The sequence below is a fragment of the Vitis riparia genome, chromosome 8 (assembly GCF_004353265.1).
Source record: "Vitis riparia cultivar Riparia Gloire de Montpellier isolate 1030 chromosome 8, EGFV_Vit.rip_1.0, whole genome shotgun sequence".
NCBI lineage: Eukaryota > Viridiplantae > Streptophyta > Magnoliopsida > Vitales > Vitaceae > Vitis > Vitis riparia.
This window is the reverse complement of record NC_048438.1, coordinates 13,911,952-13,928,225: the sequence shown is the minus strand read 5'-3', so window position 1 is coordinate 13,928,225 and position 16,274 is coordinate 13,911,952. Positions and strand designations below refer to the sequence as shown.

Below are 16,274 nucleotides of genomic sequence, written 5' to 3'. Positions count from 1 at the left end.
AAAAGGCTTGAAAACATCAAATACTTTAGTTCTATTGATACAAGTCATATATAGGACATGAGATAAGGAGCACTATATGAACCAATGCTTCTTGCTAGACCCTAGACATGAGTGTACCAACTCAAATGAATGCAATGAGGGCTCATCTGGGTAAAGTTTAAAAGTAGCCTTATAATGTTTATAGAGCTTGCATATTTCATAATTAAAGCCAGTAAAAGAAGGAGGAATTAATCAACATAGATTGGCAAAGGAAAGATGACCAAGATGACTGTGCTGCTAGCATAAGGAGATAGTACTATGGAGACCTAGGGGCTTGTGCAATGGAGTAGTAGAATCCATCCTTTTCAAATCCCCTACCAATTGTTCTCTTTGTCCATAGATTTTGTAAGACACAATGTAAAGGAGAAAATATGATTGAACAATTAAGTTGAAAGACAAGTTTGTGAACAAACAATAAGTTGAAAGGAAAATTAAGGCTGTATAAAATAGATGAAGGTGTAAAATCAGCCTTGCTAACTTTCCAACCCCGTGAATAGGCAATTTAGAACTATTAGCATTAGTAACAAAGGATAAAAATGAAGGCTGGGAAAGATTGGAAGAAGTAAGATTTGACCGGTCATAAGAGTAGATGCACCATAATCATTAATCCAAGGACCAAGTGGTTAGGGAATGAATACAAGTATTACCTAAATTACCCAACATGGCAATGATTGATGATGGAAGATAGTTATGCTCATACAATTTTATGCCAACCATAAACCATGGAAGAGTGAGATATTGATTGGCATGTTGTTACCTATGATGCACAAAAAAAAAAAATCAAGTTTCAAGATCTGAGTGAGAGATCAAGTAGCAAGAAAAATATCCAAGAGATGAAAAGAAAAAAAAAATGGCAACAAAAAATGAGCCTTTGCAATGACAACAGACATTTAGGTATCAAGAATAAATGGTGAAATCAAGAGAATTCATCTAATTGTTTTTATCTATTCCAAATGAAGTTATAAGGATATTTATGAGCCCATAATAGTGAAAGAAAAGGAAATAAATTAATAAATAATTCCACAATTTCTCCTACAAGGTTTCCTATAGTCCCTCCTACAATTTCTCCTATAATCTTGATATACTCTTTGGTCCAAACCCTAACATTGATGAAATTTTTTTAATGTTTAATAAAGGCTTCTGAAATCATCAGACAACTTCTAATCAAGTACTTTGATGAAGATTTAAGTCACTGAAGCTGATTGTCTTGTTCTTCTGGCAGGCTTTAAAGGAGGCACTTGCACAGATTCTACTATGTTCCCAAGTGGAGGCACTCTTACTAAAGAAGAAATCTTTAAGAACTGGTGATTCTCCAGAGGTTCATGCTGAAAAGGTTTGATTCCCTTGTGATATTGGTCCTTCTTTGGTTTTATTTTTCCAAAAGCCCACACTATTTTTTAAGAGTCACTGTCAGGTTGAGTGAATTTACCTTATGTTTTAATCAATAATTGATCTGATCTAAGGTTGGTTGTAATATTTCAATCCCAGCTGAATCAAGATGTTCATTGGACTCGAGAAACCAAACTGATGTTTTATTTTGGTAATTGGTTCCTAATGCAGCAGACCAAGTTGTGGTCTCAATATTAAGTTGACTCTAATACACATGGTGTTGCTGGCCACATAAGGGCTAGATAGTTCTCATGATGATCCCATGCAGGGAAAAGTAGAGTTTTCCAAGCATCATAGTTGTCTTGTTGATCAGTATGTTTTGGTACCAAACAAGTTGAATGATATAGTATGCCTTGGATGTTGTTACAACATACTGCTGCTGTGCACAGGGCAGTTAATCAGTGGCACTGATGAACTTTCCAGTCTGATTTTCTGATTTGAGGAGATTAAGTGGGAGGCTACCTTGTCATTCAAGACATCATCTTGCAGATGCAAGCTCATCCATGTGTCAAGCATATGTGACATTTTTGCCATGTGTCTTTATGTAATGTTGAAATATCTTTGTTTATAAGCTTTAGTGATTTGAATGGTTTAGTCATGCAAATAAACCAAAGTTAAATCATTGAATGGTTTAATAGCTGTTTTTGTGTTTACGTAGTTGCATTTGATGCAATCTGAATATATTCATGCATAATAGACTTGCACCCTCTTTGAAACTCCTCTATTATATTCCCTTTATCTATTAGAAGGGAAAGATAAAAAACTGAAATCAAGTATAATGTCATATACAAAATGCCAGCTATTTCCTTCTCCATCAAAGCTTGACTTTTTATTTAACATGGCTTGTTTTGTTTTAGTCACACAATTTACTTAGGTCTTAGTTGGTCATTTATCATCATTATTAATTCATATGTCCAATTATATGCAGGTCAATAAATTGAAAATTTTGTCAGAATCTCTTATTAGCTCTACCTCAAAAGCAGAAAACCGCATTTTGGACAACAGGTTTTAAATAGTCTCTCACAACTTTGTGTGCGTGAGTTGGAGTGTACTTGTGCATTTTCAAAATTTTCCTTGCTTAGGACAGGGCAGCATGCTCTTTTTATTTATTTATTTCTTAGGGAAAGATGTTCTAGTTTACATATATATGTTTGACAGGAAAATACCCAAGTTTTTATGTATAACATCACTTTGTTATTATTTAGGGTAATAACCTTAAGCATACCCAAGAGCAGGTTCCAGTGCTCTGCAAGCTTTGAGTGGAAATACAAGTAAGATTTTTAGAAATAATTACCTAGGGGCTAGTATGTATTAAATTTAACCTAATGTAACCTTGAACAAATCTACTCTGGTACAAAACAATATTAAATGTTACCTTGTAATACACCCCACCACATAATAATTTAGCCACATTCTTTATTTCTTTTTATACAATCCCCATCTGATTGATTAGGCTGAAAGCACCCATGTCTTATAATCACATGTCATGGATTGGGATTCTTCACTTGGTTTCTCAAAAACAATGCTCCACCTTTTGATGTACTCATAGGTGTTGCTAGGGCACTCTCATTTTCATTTTCTGCACATAGACAAGATTATCAAACATTCAAATTGCAGCAATAACTAGAGCCATAGCATTGACAGGAGATATGATGGTCCCAGCAACAACGGCAACATCAATAACTACATGAGTTGGTTTCTGTCAGTGATAACAATTTCTAGGAAGCATAAAAATAGTAGGTTTGATTAAGCCATATCTGATCTGTTGTAGTAAGTTCCCTAGCAAGTTTTTGAATGAAAAGAGAAGGTTGGGTAACTTTTCTAGCATTAGCTTGACGACTATAGACACTTTTCTGACAGAAATCTGTGGTAGTGACAACAGGGCACCAGAATGATGGCCAACCCAGAACAACCTGGAACCTCAATTTTCTTTTCATATTAACAAGACATACACTAGTATTCAATGATTATTTTTTTTCTAGAAGCATAATACAAGCAAATAAAAGAAAACAAGATTTGGTATGGAGTTTTAAACATGCTTTTTCCTCCAAAGAACACATAAAGAAGATGTGAGGGAGAAAGGAAAATCTGAAACAGAAAATAAAATAATAAAATAGTAGATTGGAAACAAGGGCATCAATCTGGCAGAAAGCATCACTTGCCGGTTACCATGGTTGATGGAGCAGTATTCATGGGGGAAATATGCAAAACCAAAGAGGATCCATTGGAGATATGAAAACCTAATTGCCTAAGCATTAACTTAAAATAGATTTAGATATGAAACATAAAAAAGACCTGAAATTGTCTTTTTCTTTTTATTTTGGCATGCACTTGCAGCTAGACAACTCATATCTTCTACGATTATGGTTCCTCACCCCACCCCTAAGATATTAGAACATATTATGTTATGTATGAAAGATAGTTTTCATTCTGGCTCCCAAAAGAAAGACAAAAAAATTTAAAAATAAATAAATAAACAGTTACTGGTGTCCACCACTGAACAAATGAATCCCAAACTAATCCAACTTGAACCAAAACTACTTACTAATCAAAACTTACAATAAGTGTTGCCACAATATACCATGTTACAGTTCCCAATATTCCATATTTCCAACAAATTTACAATGGGGAGAAGGGCATCCTTGCTTAAAATAAAGAGGTTAGCTTTCTTTGAAGAAGTTAGAGTTCTTAAGAAATAAGGTCACTTTGCAAGGATTTTTCAGCCAAAAGGAGATATGTGGATGCCATTTGGGGCTTGCTATTCTTTTACCGTTGGGCTTCAATCACCAAGCCTTTTGTAGATATTCCTTTGTTTCTTTTAATGTTGGACTGGAAGAGTGCCTGCTTCTCAAACAGGTCAATGAAGAAAATTATGAGTGGTTGGTAATCCCCTCCAATAGGTTCAGTAAAGTTAAACTTTGATGGATGTTCTTTGGATAACCCTGATCAGATAACTATTGGAAGCATGATTAGAAATCATTTTGGTAGAGTGTTGGGAGTCTTCTCTAATCAGGTAGGAGTAGGGTTGACTATCAAGATATTGTCATGACTAGAAGGTTTCATGCAGGCTAAAGCTTTAAGCCTTTCTACCCTAACTATAGAGGGAGATTTTGCCATTTCTATATCTTAGGTGGTTGATAAGGAAAGAGGTTCATGGAAGTTTGACAATTGGATGCGCAAAATTGTAGAGGTTGTTAGTGAGATGGGTTGCTCTCTCTCTTGGGTTCACTGTTCATCCAACCAAGTTGTAGACTAGTTAGCCAAACAAGGAGCTAAGCATTTCCTTTGTTGAAGACTTTCTTTCTCCTTGAGTCTACTATATTTCTTTCCTTGTACCTTAGCTTTTTATTTTTAAGCCTGAGCTACTTGTTTGAAGGCTTGACACTTGGTTACTTTATAACCTTTTTGTATATCCTTGAAGAATTGCTTGTCCTTCTTGCATTATCCTTACAGATAAATGAAGATGGTTGTTTATATTCAAAAATAAATGACTAAATAAGGTCACTTCAGTGTGGAGGTTTATATCAGCTTCGATTAGACGTTATAATTACCTAGTTGATTCAAGTTTACCTTTTTGTACCCTTCCTACATATTGTTCAACTTGTGCAGTTTTGGTGGATCGAATAGAATCCAAATTTTTCCTTACGTGTAACTTGTTGTGGTTAAACATTAAGGGTGCACTCTTTGTAATGCAATGCTTAAGTTCTTGGAAGTGGGAACCTCCTATATTAGGTGATAACCCAGCTCTGGAATCAGGATTCACTCTTCTTACTAAGGCGTTTGCAGGAATCATGTTTCTTTTGTGGCAACCACTATTTTCTGATGACAGAAGAAAGAAATTCGAACTCTCAAAAGAATCAGATTCTTTCATTCATAGAATGGTTAACAGTCTAGGAACAGAAAGAGATTCTAATAGATAGGTTTTAATATAGTCTGAATTTCCAGTAAAAATATATTGAATTTGCTTGTAAAAATTTCCATATCTAAATAAAGAAATTCGAACTACTTTTATTGGTATTGTAGATTGGGGTCTGTCTCAAACTTCTGGCTTAAGGAACTGTTAGCTGTACATATCTGTACATACCATAATGTGGTTGTTTCCTTTAGGGATAACACCTTCCTAATCAGGTCTCTCAACTGTATATATATATATGTATTACTCCTCTGATAATATATAGAAAATAAGAAGTACCTTGATTTGGTTACATGGTATCAGAGCCATTGGCTCAAAGTCTGGGAGGTGTCAAGATCGGCCGGTACCCGAAGTCCGGCGACCTGAAGCTGAACGCGTGAGAAGCAGGACGCATCAACTCACGCGCCGGCGCGTGGTGACCTCCGATCAGTTGCGTGGGTGTCGCAATCCCGTTCTCTGGCCAAGGTGATCTCGCTCCGCTCTTGTTCTTTGAGATTCTGCCCTTGGGGTTCCGTGAATGAACCCTTTCCTGATCCCGATCTCTCTGGTTACCGCGAGTCACCGCTGCGATCCTCGAGAAAGAAAGAGAGAGATTTGTGGATGGTGTTGAGATTCTGCCATTGGGACGCATCGACGGAGATTGGTCAGATTTGTCACCTTCGCCGGAACCTTGCCCCTCGATCCACCTTCCTGAGACGCCTTCTTCTCAGATACGCGATTCGAACCCCGGTCTCAGATCCCGACACCCTCTCGACGCTGATCACCGGCGTTCCTCCTGCTCCGCCGCAACCCTAGATTCGCACTTTGCTCCGAATCTGGCCGGCTGTTCCCTGTACATCACAGTCGCCGGAAACCGACGGTTGTGATTCTCCTTCCGCCCACCTTGGCAGCCACGACAGCAATCCATTTTGTCAAGGGGTTTTATAGTTGCTTTTGACGCAATCTTTGACGCTTTTGCCCCTTTGTGTAAGAAAGGTACTTGTCTCTTTCTTCTTGCTGTGTGGTGAATTGTAATTTCTGGTCTGGGCTGATTACTTTGGAGATTGAATTTTATCATGGAAGAGAATAAGCATTCTGTTGCTGATATAGTGCCCATTGTGTCAAAAATAACTGAACACAAATTAAATGGGTCTAATTATATTGAATGGAGCAAGACTATCAAAATTTATCTGAGAAGTGTTGCTAAAGATGATCACTTGACTGAGGAACCTCCTACTGATATCACTAGAAAACTTTGGTTGCAAGATGATGCACGGTTATTTCTGCAGATGAAAAACTCTATTAATAGTGATATTGTTGGTCTGCTGAGCCATTGCGAATTTGTTAAGGAGCTAATGGATTATCTTGATTTTCTGTATTCTGGAAAAGGAAATGTCTCTCGGATGTATGATGTATGGAATGCCTTCCATTGTCCTGAAAAGGGAGCTAAATCCCTCACTGCATATTTTATGGACTTCAAGAAGGTATATGAGGAATTGAATGCAATTATGCCTTTTAGTCCGGATGTTAGAGTCCAACAGGCTCAACGGGAACAGATGGCTGTTATGAGCTTCTTATCCGGTCTCCCATCTGAGTTTGAGACTGCCAAATCTCAGATTCTTTCTGGTTCTGACATTGGTTCCCTTCAGGAAGTTTTCAGTAGAGTTCTACGAACTGAGAATGTCTCATCTTCTCAGCACACCAATGTTCTTGTTGCCAAAGGAGGAAATGCAGAAAATACAAGAAGGGTGAATAATAGGGGCGGAAACAGGGCATTCGAAAATCGTGGCAATGATTCAAGTACTATTGTGTGTTTTTACTGCCATGAGGCTGGCCATACCAAGAGAAACTGCAGGAAATTGCAAAATCGAAATCGGAGAATTCAAACTGCCAATGTTGCTACATCTGATACTGCTACGTTTTCAGACTCCTCAGACAAGATCATCACTATGACAGCAGAAGAGTTTGCCAAATATTCACAGTATCAAGACACACTGAAAGCATCTACTCCTGTTAGTGCTCTGGCAGAGTCAGGTAAAACATGTCTTGTCTCCTCCTCAAACAAATGGATAATTGATTCAGGTGCCACAGATCATATGACAGGTAATCATAAAACTTTCTCTACCTTCAGAACACATTCTGCTCCCCCTGTTACTGTTGCTGATGGTTCTACCTATGAGATTAAAGGGTCTGGGACTGTGAAACCAACATCTTCTATTACGTTATCGTCTGTGTTAAACTTACCAAATTTGGCCTTTAACCTAATCTCTGTCAGTAAACTTACCAAAAATCTGAATTGTAGTGTCTCATTTTTCCCTGATCATTGTGTGTTTCAGGATCTTATGACGAACCGGACATTTGGTAAAGGACATGTATCTGATGGGCTCTATATTCTTGACGAGTGGGTACCTCGACCAGTTGCGTGTGTTAGTACTGCCTCTCCTGTTGAAGCTCATTGTCGGTTAGGACATCCTTCTCTATCGGTGTTGAAGAAATTATGTCCTCAATTTGATACTTTACCTTCATTAGATTGTGAGTCGTGTCATTTTGCGAAGCATCATCGTAGTTCTTTAGGCCCAAGGATTAATAAACGGGCTGAGTCTTTGTTTGAGTTAGTACATTCTGATGTTTGGGGTCCGTGCCCTGTTACTTCTCAAACTGGGTTTCGATATTTTGTTACCTTTGTGGATGATTTTTCTCGAATGACTTGGATTTATTTTATGAAGAATCGTTCAGAAGTGTTTTCCCATTTTTGTGCTTTCTCTGCTGAGATTAAAACCCAGTATGATGTGTCTGTGAAAATATTAAGAAGCGATAATGGAAAAGAATATGTGTCTAACTCATTTCAGAATTACCTGAGTCACCATGGGATTCTTCATCAAACATCATGTGTTGATACTCCTTCTCAAAATGGGGTTGCTGAAAGAAAAAACAGGCATTTACTTGAGACAGCTCGTGCACTCATGTTCCAGATGAAGGTTCCGAAACAGTTTTGGGCTGATGCCGTTTCCACAGCTTGCTTTCTGATCAACCGTATGCCCACTGTAGTGCTTAAAGGTGATATTCCGTACAAAGTAATACATCCACAGAAATCACCTTTTCCCCTTGAACCAAGAATTTTTGGATGTACATGCTATGTTAGAGATACAAGGCCTTTTGTTACTAAACTTGATCCTAAGGCGTTACGGTGTGTTTTCTTGGGGTACTCAAGACTGCAAAAGGGCTATAGATGTTTCTCGCCTGATCTCAATAAGTATCTAATTTCAACGGATGTTGTGTTTTCCGAAGACACATCCTTCTTCTCTTCACCCACAAGTTCCGCAAGTGAGGAGGATGAAGAATGGCTCGTGTATCAAGTGGTTCATTCAAGACCAATTGCTGGACAATCAAGTGTGGTTGATTCTGATGCGTCTCTTGCTCATTTGGGTCCTGTTGTTACTATTCCTCCTGCTCCAGACAAACCACCCATTGTCCAGGTGTACTCTCGGCGCCCAGTGACAACAGATACATGTCCTGCACCAGCTCCTTCGTCATCTGATCCTTCCAGTGATCTCGACCTTCCTATTAGCCTTCGAAAAGGTAAGCGACACTGCAAATCTATCTATTCCATTGCCAACTTTGTGTCTTATGATCACCTGTCAACTTCCTCAAGTGTCCTTGTAGCCTCTATAGATTCTGTTTCAGTCCCTAAAACTGTTACAGAGGCCCTGAATCATCCTGGGTGGAAGAATGCAATGCTTGAAGAAATCTGTGCATTGGAGGATAATCATACATGGAAACTTGTTGATTTGCCTCCAGGAAAGAAAGTTGTTGGCTGTAAGTGGGTCTTTGCGGTAAAAGTTAATCCTGATGGCTCTGTGGCACGACTGAAAGCCAGACTTGTAGCTAGAGGATATGCTCAGACATATGGAGTAGACTATTCTGATACTTTCTCTCCTGTTGCCAAACTCAATTCAGTTCGACTATTTATTTCTATTGCTGCTTCCCAACAGTGGATGATACATCAGTTAGACATCAAGAATGCTTTTCTTCATGGTGATCTAGAGGAAGAGGTCTATCTGGAGCAACCTCCTGGGTTTGTTGCTCAGGGGGAGTATGGGAAGGTTTGTTGTCTGAAAAAAGCTCTCTATGGATTGAAGCAGAGTCCCCGTGCTTGGTTTGGAAAATTCAGTAAGGAGATTCAAGCATTTGGCATGAACAAGAGTGAGAAAGATCACTCCGTTTTCTACAAGAAAACAGCTGCTGGTATCATACTTCTTGTGGTCTATGTCGATGATATAGTTATTACAGGAAATGATCACGCAGGAATCTCTGATCTTAAGACATTCATGCATTCCAAGTTTCATACAAAGGACTTGGGTGAACTGAAGTATTTCCTGGGAATAGAAGTATCAAGGAGCAAGAAAGGGATGTTCTTATCACAGAGGAAGTATGTGCTTGATCTGCTTAAAGAGACCGGTAAGATAGAAGCAAAGCCATGTACTACCCCGATGGTGCCTAATGTACAACTTATGCCAGATGATGGAGATCCCTTCTACAACCCTGAAAGGTATCGGAGAGTGGTTGGGAAGCTAAATTATCTCACCGTGACGCGACCAGATATTGCATATGCAGTAAGTGTTGTTAGTCAGTTCACATCTGCGCCTACAATAAAGCATTGGGCGGCTTTAGAGCAGATTTTGTGCTATCTAAAGAAGGCTCCTGGTCTAGGCATACTATATAGTAGTCAGGGACACACTCGTATTGAGTGTTTTTCTGATGCGGATTGGGCAGGTTCTAAGTTTGATAGAAGATCCACTACAGGTTATTGTGTGTTCTTCGGCGGGAATCTAGTGGCTTGGAAAAGTAAGAAGCAGAGTGTTGTATCCCGTTCGAGTGCAGAATCTGAGTATAGGGCCATGGCACAGGCTACTTGTGAAATCATATGGATACATCAACTCTTATGTGAAGTGGGATTGAAGTGCACAATGCCAGCAAAGCTTTGGTGTGACAATCAAGCCGCTCTTCATATTGCTGCGAACCCAGTCTATCATGAAAGAACCAAACATATTGAAGTTGATTGTCACTTCATTCGTGAAAAGATTGAGGAAAATCTAATCTCTACTGGCTATGTGAAGACTGGAGAGCAACTTGGGGATATTTTTACAAAAGCTTTAAATGGAACTCGAGTTGAGTACTTTTGTAACAAGCTGGGCATGATCAACATCTATGCTCCAGCTTGAGGGGGAGTGTTAGCTGTACATATCTGTACATACCATAATGTGGTTGTTTCCTTTAGGGATAACACCTTCCTAATCAGGTCTCTCAACTGTATATATATATATGTATTACTCCTCTGATAATATATAGAAAATAAGAAGTACCTTGATTTGGTTACAGGAACCAAGTGCAGGTGATCACACATAAGTATAGCAGGGTATATCTCAAATGATTATGATGATAATCATGCAAATGAAGATGGCATGTACCCAAATAGAAAGTCATTTTTCAGTCTCCCAGTTATTTATCTTTAATTATATTTGATATTGTTTCTAAAAACAGGATCAAGTTGTAGGTTGAAACTTCATAATATGAAGAAGTTATTCATTTATCATTTTCCTTGCCTTTTTCGTCTCTCTTGATGCAACTATGCTTTGTTTTTTATTTTTGGTTTCTTGCTCCATAAAGCCTTGGAATTTCCAATTTAGGAGCAACATTGGTGATTCTGAATTGGTTTAAGTCATATCTCTCTCTTTTTTTTTTTAATTATGTTTTGTCTCTAGTAATTCTGAAGACAATGAAAATCTGGACTCTAGATCTGAATGTACATTTTCTTGCAACATGTTCTTTAAGACTGTTTCTGCACATTCCTTTCAAGAAAATCCTTTTCTTCATTCCTTTCCCTATGGTCATTAAAGTTGACTGCCCTCCTAAAATCAAAGTTCCCAGACAGTAGCTCAAATCAGGGCAAACAAAAAGATACACTTCAAAGAAGGAAAACTTTTCCTTCCTAAAATGAGCTTCACGTGCAAGAAATCTGGGGATTGGTTGATCATCTTCTACTCCCTTGTGAACTTCCCAGTGTAGTGAAGGACCACTTGCTTAATATGTTATGAACCATTTCTTAACATACATATCATGCACTCATGCATGTGCATGTACATATTAGAGAAGAATACCAAGCTTACCTACTCCTAGAAAACCAGGAGACATTTAATACATGTGCTGAAGCAGATTAAGTCAATGCTCAAAGTATATCTGAGCACATTTAATACATACCATATCTGAGTTTTGAATTTGGTCTTCAATTGAGAAGCACTGTGTATCCCTTCTTAATACATTCTCTGCATGCCAAGAAATGTATTTACTACATTTTTTGACTGGTTGATAATTTAAGGGCAGATAACATATCTGAATGGCGTTTTCCCCTGGGATGTAGCTCAAAAATACCACCCTCTGGCATTAAACCAGAGGTCCCAAGTCCAAGCGTCCCTAGCATTTAAGTGGTGTAGGGTAGAGAGGTGGACCCATGTACCAAGGTTTGCTTCATTGGAATAAATACCTCCCTGTTGGGTGGATTCCCCATTATCAGGGGAGAAAAAGAAATAAAGAAAGAAAGAAACATGTGAATGGACTTTCCTTACTTCCCATGAAAAAGGTGTTTTTCCTTCCAAAATATTATTTTCTTAGTTTTTACTAAATTTGTTGTTGCTCTCAAAAGTTTTGTTATTTTTATTGCATTTCTAGGACACAGATTTTAGTATGATATATTTCTTATGTCTTCCCTCCACATCTAACAGATATCAAAAAGAAGAAGCACTCAACTTTCGTGTGGCAAAAGATACTGAAATTAACCAACTTGAGAAGGTACACTGCCTCCAAAAAGTACTGCCATTTTCAAATAAATAAATCTATCAAAGTACTAATGAAACTTGCTACCTGAGATGCTCTATTGCGAGGGTAGATTAGGATGCATGAAGCCATGTATCATAAGTTTCTTTTGGGAAAATTAAGGTCATCAATTATAAGTTCCCCATCGATTATAGTGGTTTATGATAAAGGGTGATACAAACAGTGGTAACGAACTTAATTTTCATTGCATGGGGAACAGTTCTCTTGCCACATTGCACGGGGAACTTAGTTTATATTTTTTTATTTTTCCATTTTATGCTACCCTGTTGTTTTGACTTAGTGAAATGAGAACTATGTTTGGCCTCCTTTTCCAATTTGTCATATTTGAATATTTGCACTATGGTTTCAGCATTGGAACATTCAATAGTTTGCATCTCTCTCTCGTTTTGTTGATGCTTAAGTTCTATGATTCTTGTTGGAAGTTCCCCAGCCAAGTTGATTTTTACATGCATGCATGCAAAAATGCCATTATTCATGAAAAGCTCCTTGCTCTAATTGGGATACAAGACATAATTGTTCCATTGCTCTCCAAATTTCGAAGTTATAGGGATAGTTGGATATAACTGAGAAAGTTCAATGCTTAACATGATTGTTATGTTCGAATATACTCATTAAGAAGGAACTTTGCTTTTCATGATTGATTGCATTGAAGAATATCCAGATGCTCAAGTATCATGACCTTCTCCAGGAACTGACAGTGGAGATAGGAGCACTTGAAAGGCAAAGAGATGAATTTGAAGCTGAATTGAAAAAGGTATTTTATATGATCCTATCCGTACCTCTTTCTTTAGGACAATCCCAAAAACCAAAATGAGAGCGCTTTCTCTGGCAATTTCTTAGCTTTCCCCCCAACTATTTCCATTAACCGGATGAAGTCATGAAGAATTCAAATTAATTTAATGGCTATATTATGGACATTCATGGAGCTTCAAGCCCAAGACTCCAGCATAGATGTACATGGTTTCAAAGTACTGGATCAAATTGAATACCAGTGGTGTTAGAAGTGGTATTTTTGGGGTGCTATAGAAGTCAAAAACCATGATCTAAGTGAATTAAGAACTTCTTGGTTCGTTGGTAAGTGCTTCACAGTGTTACCCCCTTAATAATAGAGGTTTGGAGTTCTCATAAACTCTTCACTCTCTCATTCAAATTACTCATGCTTAATGATTTGGAAAAATTTGTGCTCTGCATAGTTTTATTATCCTCCAGTTGGATGACATTTTACTACTTGGTATGTGGTGTAGGTCAATGCGTCATTGGCTGCTGCCCGAGCACGCCTTCATAATGCGAGGGAAGAAAGCGAGCAGTTTGCTGAAGCTAGCAATCAAATTGTTATACACTTGAAAGCAAGGGTATTCAAGTTAATTATATTCAGAATTAACACATGTATCATAATCAACACCAATATTTCAAAGCAGAATATAGATCTCTTTCATCATTAATATCTATTTATATTTTTAACGTCGTTTAAATCATAGGAAGATGAGCTGTCAAGATCCCTTGCTTCGTGTAGAGTAGAAGCACATGTTGTTACTACATGGATTAATTTTCTGGAAGATACATGGACTCTCAAGAGAGCATACACAGCACAAAACGAGAATCAGGTCAGGTACGTACATCACATTCGTTGTTGGTTAAACTTCACTGTTTTTCCTAAAAAAAATTGAGATGGTTTAACGTCTAATTGTCTTGTCCTGCATAAGTTTTAAGTCCTCATATTGTTGTGTTTTATCAATTAATCGCAATTTCTTTGTATTTAATGGTATGTTCTTTTTATGTTAAAGAGATGAACTGGAGAAATATGGAGACTACTTCTTGAATTTAGTTATTCATCTTCTCTCTGCTTACAAGGTATTGATTCACTCAATGCCCCTGTATAAAGTCCATTTGTAATACAATGAAATTTCCCTAATTTTCTTATTGGACATGCACATCTTGTATCTTGCCAGGAAGAGTTGGAGCCTTCTGTCTCTCGTGTGAAGAAACTAGTGCAGAATTTAAGTGGAGGGTATTTTTAACTTTTCCTTTGAAAATGTTTTATCTCGGTTAGCGAAGCTTCTAACTGTTACCTGGCACCAGGTCAGCAATAATACCAAGTATGGGTGATGAAAATTCAAAAGCAATGAACCTAAGGAAAAATCTTGAAGAGGAATATCTGGATTATGAAGCCAAGGTATGCACGATTTTCATATTCATCCAATATTATTCTCTTTCATAGTTTCAATAACGTTTCATAGTCACATTCTCCTCTACCATCAAATTGTAGTACACTTGAAAGCAAGGGTAATCAATTTTTTTTTTTACCCATTCGAATTTGGTATTGAGCTTTGTCTTCCACGTCTTTTGTCAATGTAGGTGCTTTATTCTCAGATCACTGAGAATTTGATTTATTATTATTATTATTATTGTTATTATTATTATTATTATTATTATTATTATTGAGCAGTTTTGGCATTTTATCTACACTATAAGGGCTGTCTTTCTTCATTTTGTTATCCGCATTTGCAGTTCATAACCACTTTCAGTGTAGTGGTCAGCATGAAGAAGCAGTTCTATGCTCAAAATGAAGACCTCTCCAGGTGCAATGTTCATACTGTGTTGTCAATTGACTCATGTTTACTTGTCTCTCTGTTTTTTAGACATGCACTATTATACAATATTTCAAACTCACCCCCCTCAAAATGGGAAACATGGTATGCACTTATTCCAGAAAAGATGATCAAAAGGTCCAAGAGCTATTCGATGCACTGGAAAAAATAAAGGATGAATTTGAATCCATTGAGAGACCAACTTTGGAAATTGAAACTCCAACCAGAAGAAGTTCACAGCCACCAATCCTAGAGACACCCCAAAAAAGTCCATCCGGTTACCTCAAACATATTATGCCAGAATATAAGTCAATTAAGAGAGATAAGGCGTTGGATAGAGAGGCAGAGCTGTTAGAGCTGGAGTCAGAATTTGGGAAGAGTAGCAGGGACCACTCATCAGACGAGATCAGTGACTGGGTGTGCGATGAACTTGAAAGGTGACTGAAAACCTTGAACTGGCTACAGGAAGTGTGTCAAATTTTCCAGGTGATATAAAACATATACGTGGTAGTTTAAATCAAATAACAAGACTGCGTTCCATCAACGCTTGGAGAGGAAAAAGGCAAAGGCGGGCATTGTTTTGATACAACAAAAAAAAAAAGTAGTTGTATGTGACTACTGAACATCTTGTAAACTCCCAAAAAGCTGCATTTAAATGGGAGCAGCCTCCTTTGACATGTAGTACTGGAAAGATATTTGACTCACTTGATTTGGTGTTAATTCTCCAAAACTTGTAATGATGGAAGGTGTATAACATTGATTTTGTGGAGGCAAATGTAATTGAAGGGGATACGGCTGGGGGTTAGGCAATAGTGGAAAATAGTAAGGAAAGAAAAAATATTGAAATTTTTTTCTCTTATTTGATTGTACTAAGAAAAATATAAGACTTATGTATTTTTAAATTATTTAATTTTTATATTTTTAATTAAAATAAGTCAAATGAGTTTAATATGGGATATAAAAATAAATTTATTAACTTTAAATTAATTAATTTATTTACTTCACATTTTCTTTGCTTCAACATTTCTTCTCAATTTTCTTTGTTTGCATTTTTTTTCCAAATTTCCTAGGTTTCTAATTTGGTTAAGAATAAGAGATGGTTTAAAGGACCGGTCATGTGATGTTCCACATCGGATAGGGGAGAATGTTCTTGACGTTATATATGTAGAGGCTCCTCTTAACCAAGTACATACGATTTAAAGGCATAAGAGCCCATTTTGGTCCAAAACGGATAATATTTATATGGTTAGGAGTGGGTTGTTACAAATAGTATCAGAGTTGATCCCTGACTCCAGTGTGGGGGTTTGTTTGGCTCCGTAAGGAGCGTTTGTCTGTTTGGCCCCGTAATCCCATAGGACACAACGAGGACGTTGTGTCTGTATGGAGGGGTGTTTGTGATGTACCACATCGGATAGGAGAGAATGTTCCTAACTCTATATATGTAGAGCCTCCTCTTAACCAAGTAGACGTGTTTT

At 37.6% G+C, this 16,274-nt stretch overlaps 1 protein-coding gene across 3 annotated transcripts in view; it reads left to right on the top strand.

Moving 5' to 3' along the window:
• Positions 1–15,574, top strand: part of LOC117920476 — a 30,976-nt gene extending 15,402 nt beyond the window's left edge. Inside the window, exons 8-19 of one of the 3 annotated variants that reach the window (XM_034838034.1) lie at positions 1,262–1,372; positions 2,357–2,433; positions 2,634–2,699; positions 12,100–12,166; positions 12,864–12,965; positions 13,456–13,563; positions 13,690–13,820; positions 13,996–14,062; positions 14,161–14,219; positions 14,291–14,384; positions 14,720–14,790; positions 14,922–15,574. In XM_034838034.1, the coding sequence (XP_034693925.1) occupies positions 1,262–1,372; positions 2,357–2,433; positions 2,634–2,699; positions 12,100–12,166; positions 12,864–12,965; positions 13,456–13,563; positions 13,690–13,820; positions 13,996–14,062; positions 14,161–14,219; positions 14,291–14,384; positions 14,720–14,790; positions 14,922–15,240 (1,272 nt within the window). In that variant the 3' untranslated portion in view covers positions 15,241–15,574. The remainder of the gene's footprint in view (positions 1–1,261; positions 1,373–2,356; positions 2,434–2,633; positions 2,700–12,099; positions 12,167–12,863; positions 12,966–13,455; positions 13,564–13,689; positions 13,821–13,995; positions 14,063–14,160; positions 14,220–14,290; positions 14,385–14,719; positions 14,791–14,921) is intronic. The other 2 variants (XM_034838035.1, XM_034838036.1) reach the window with 2 other exon arrangements.
• Positions 15,575–16,274: the final 700 nt, after the last annotated feature.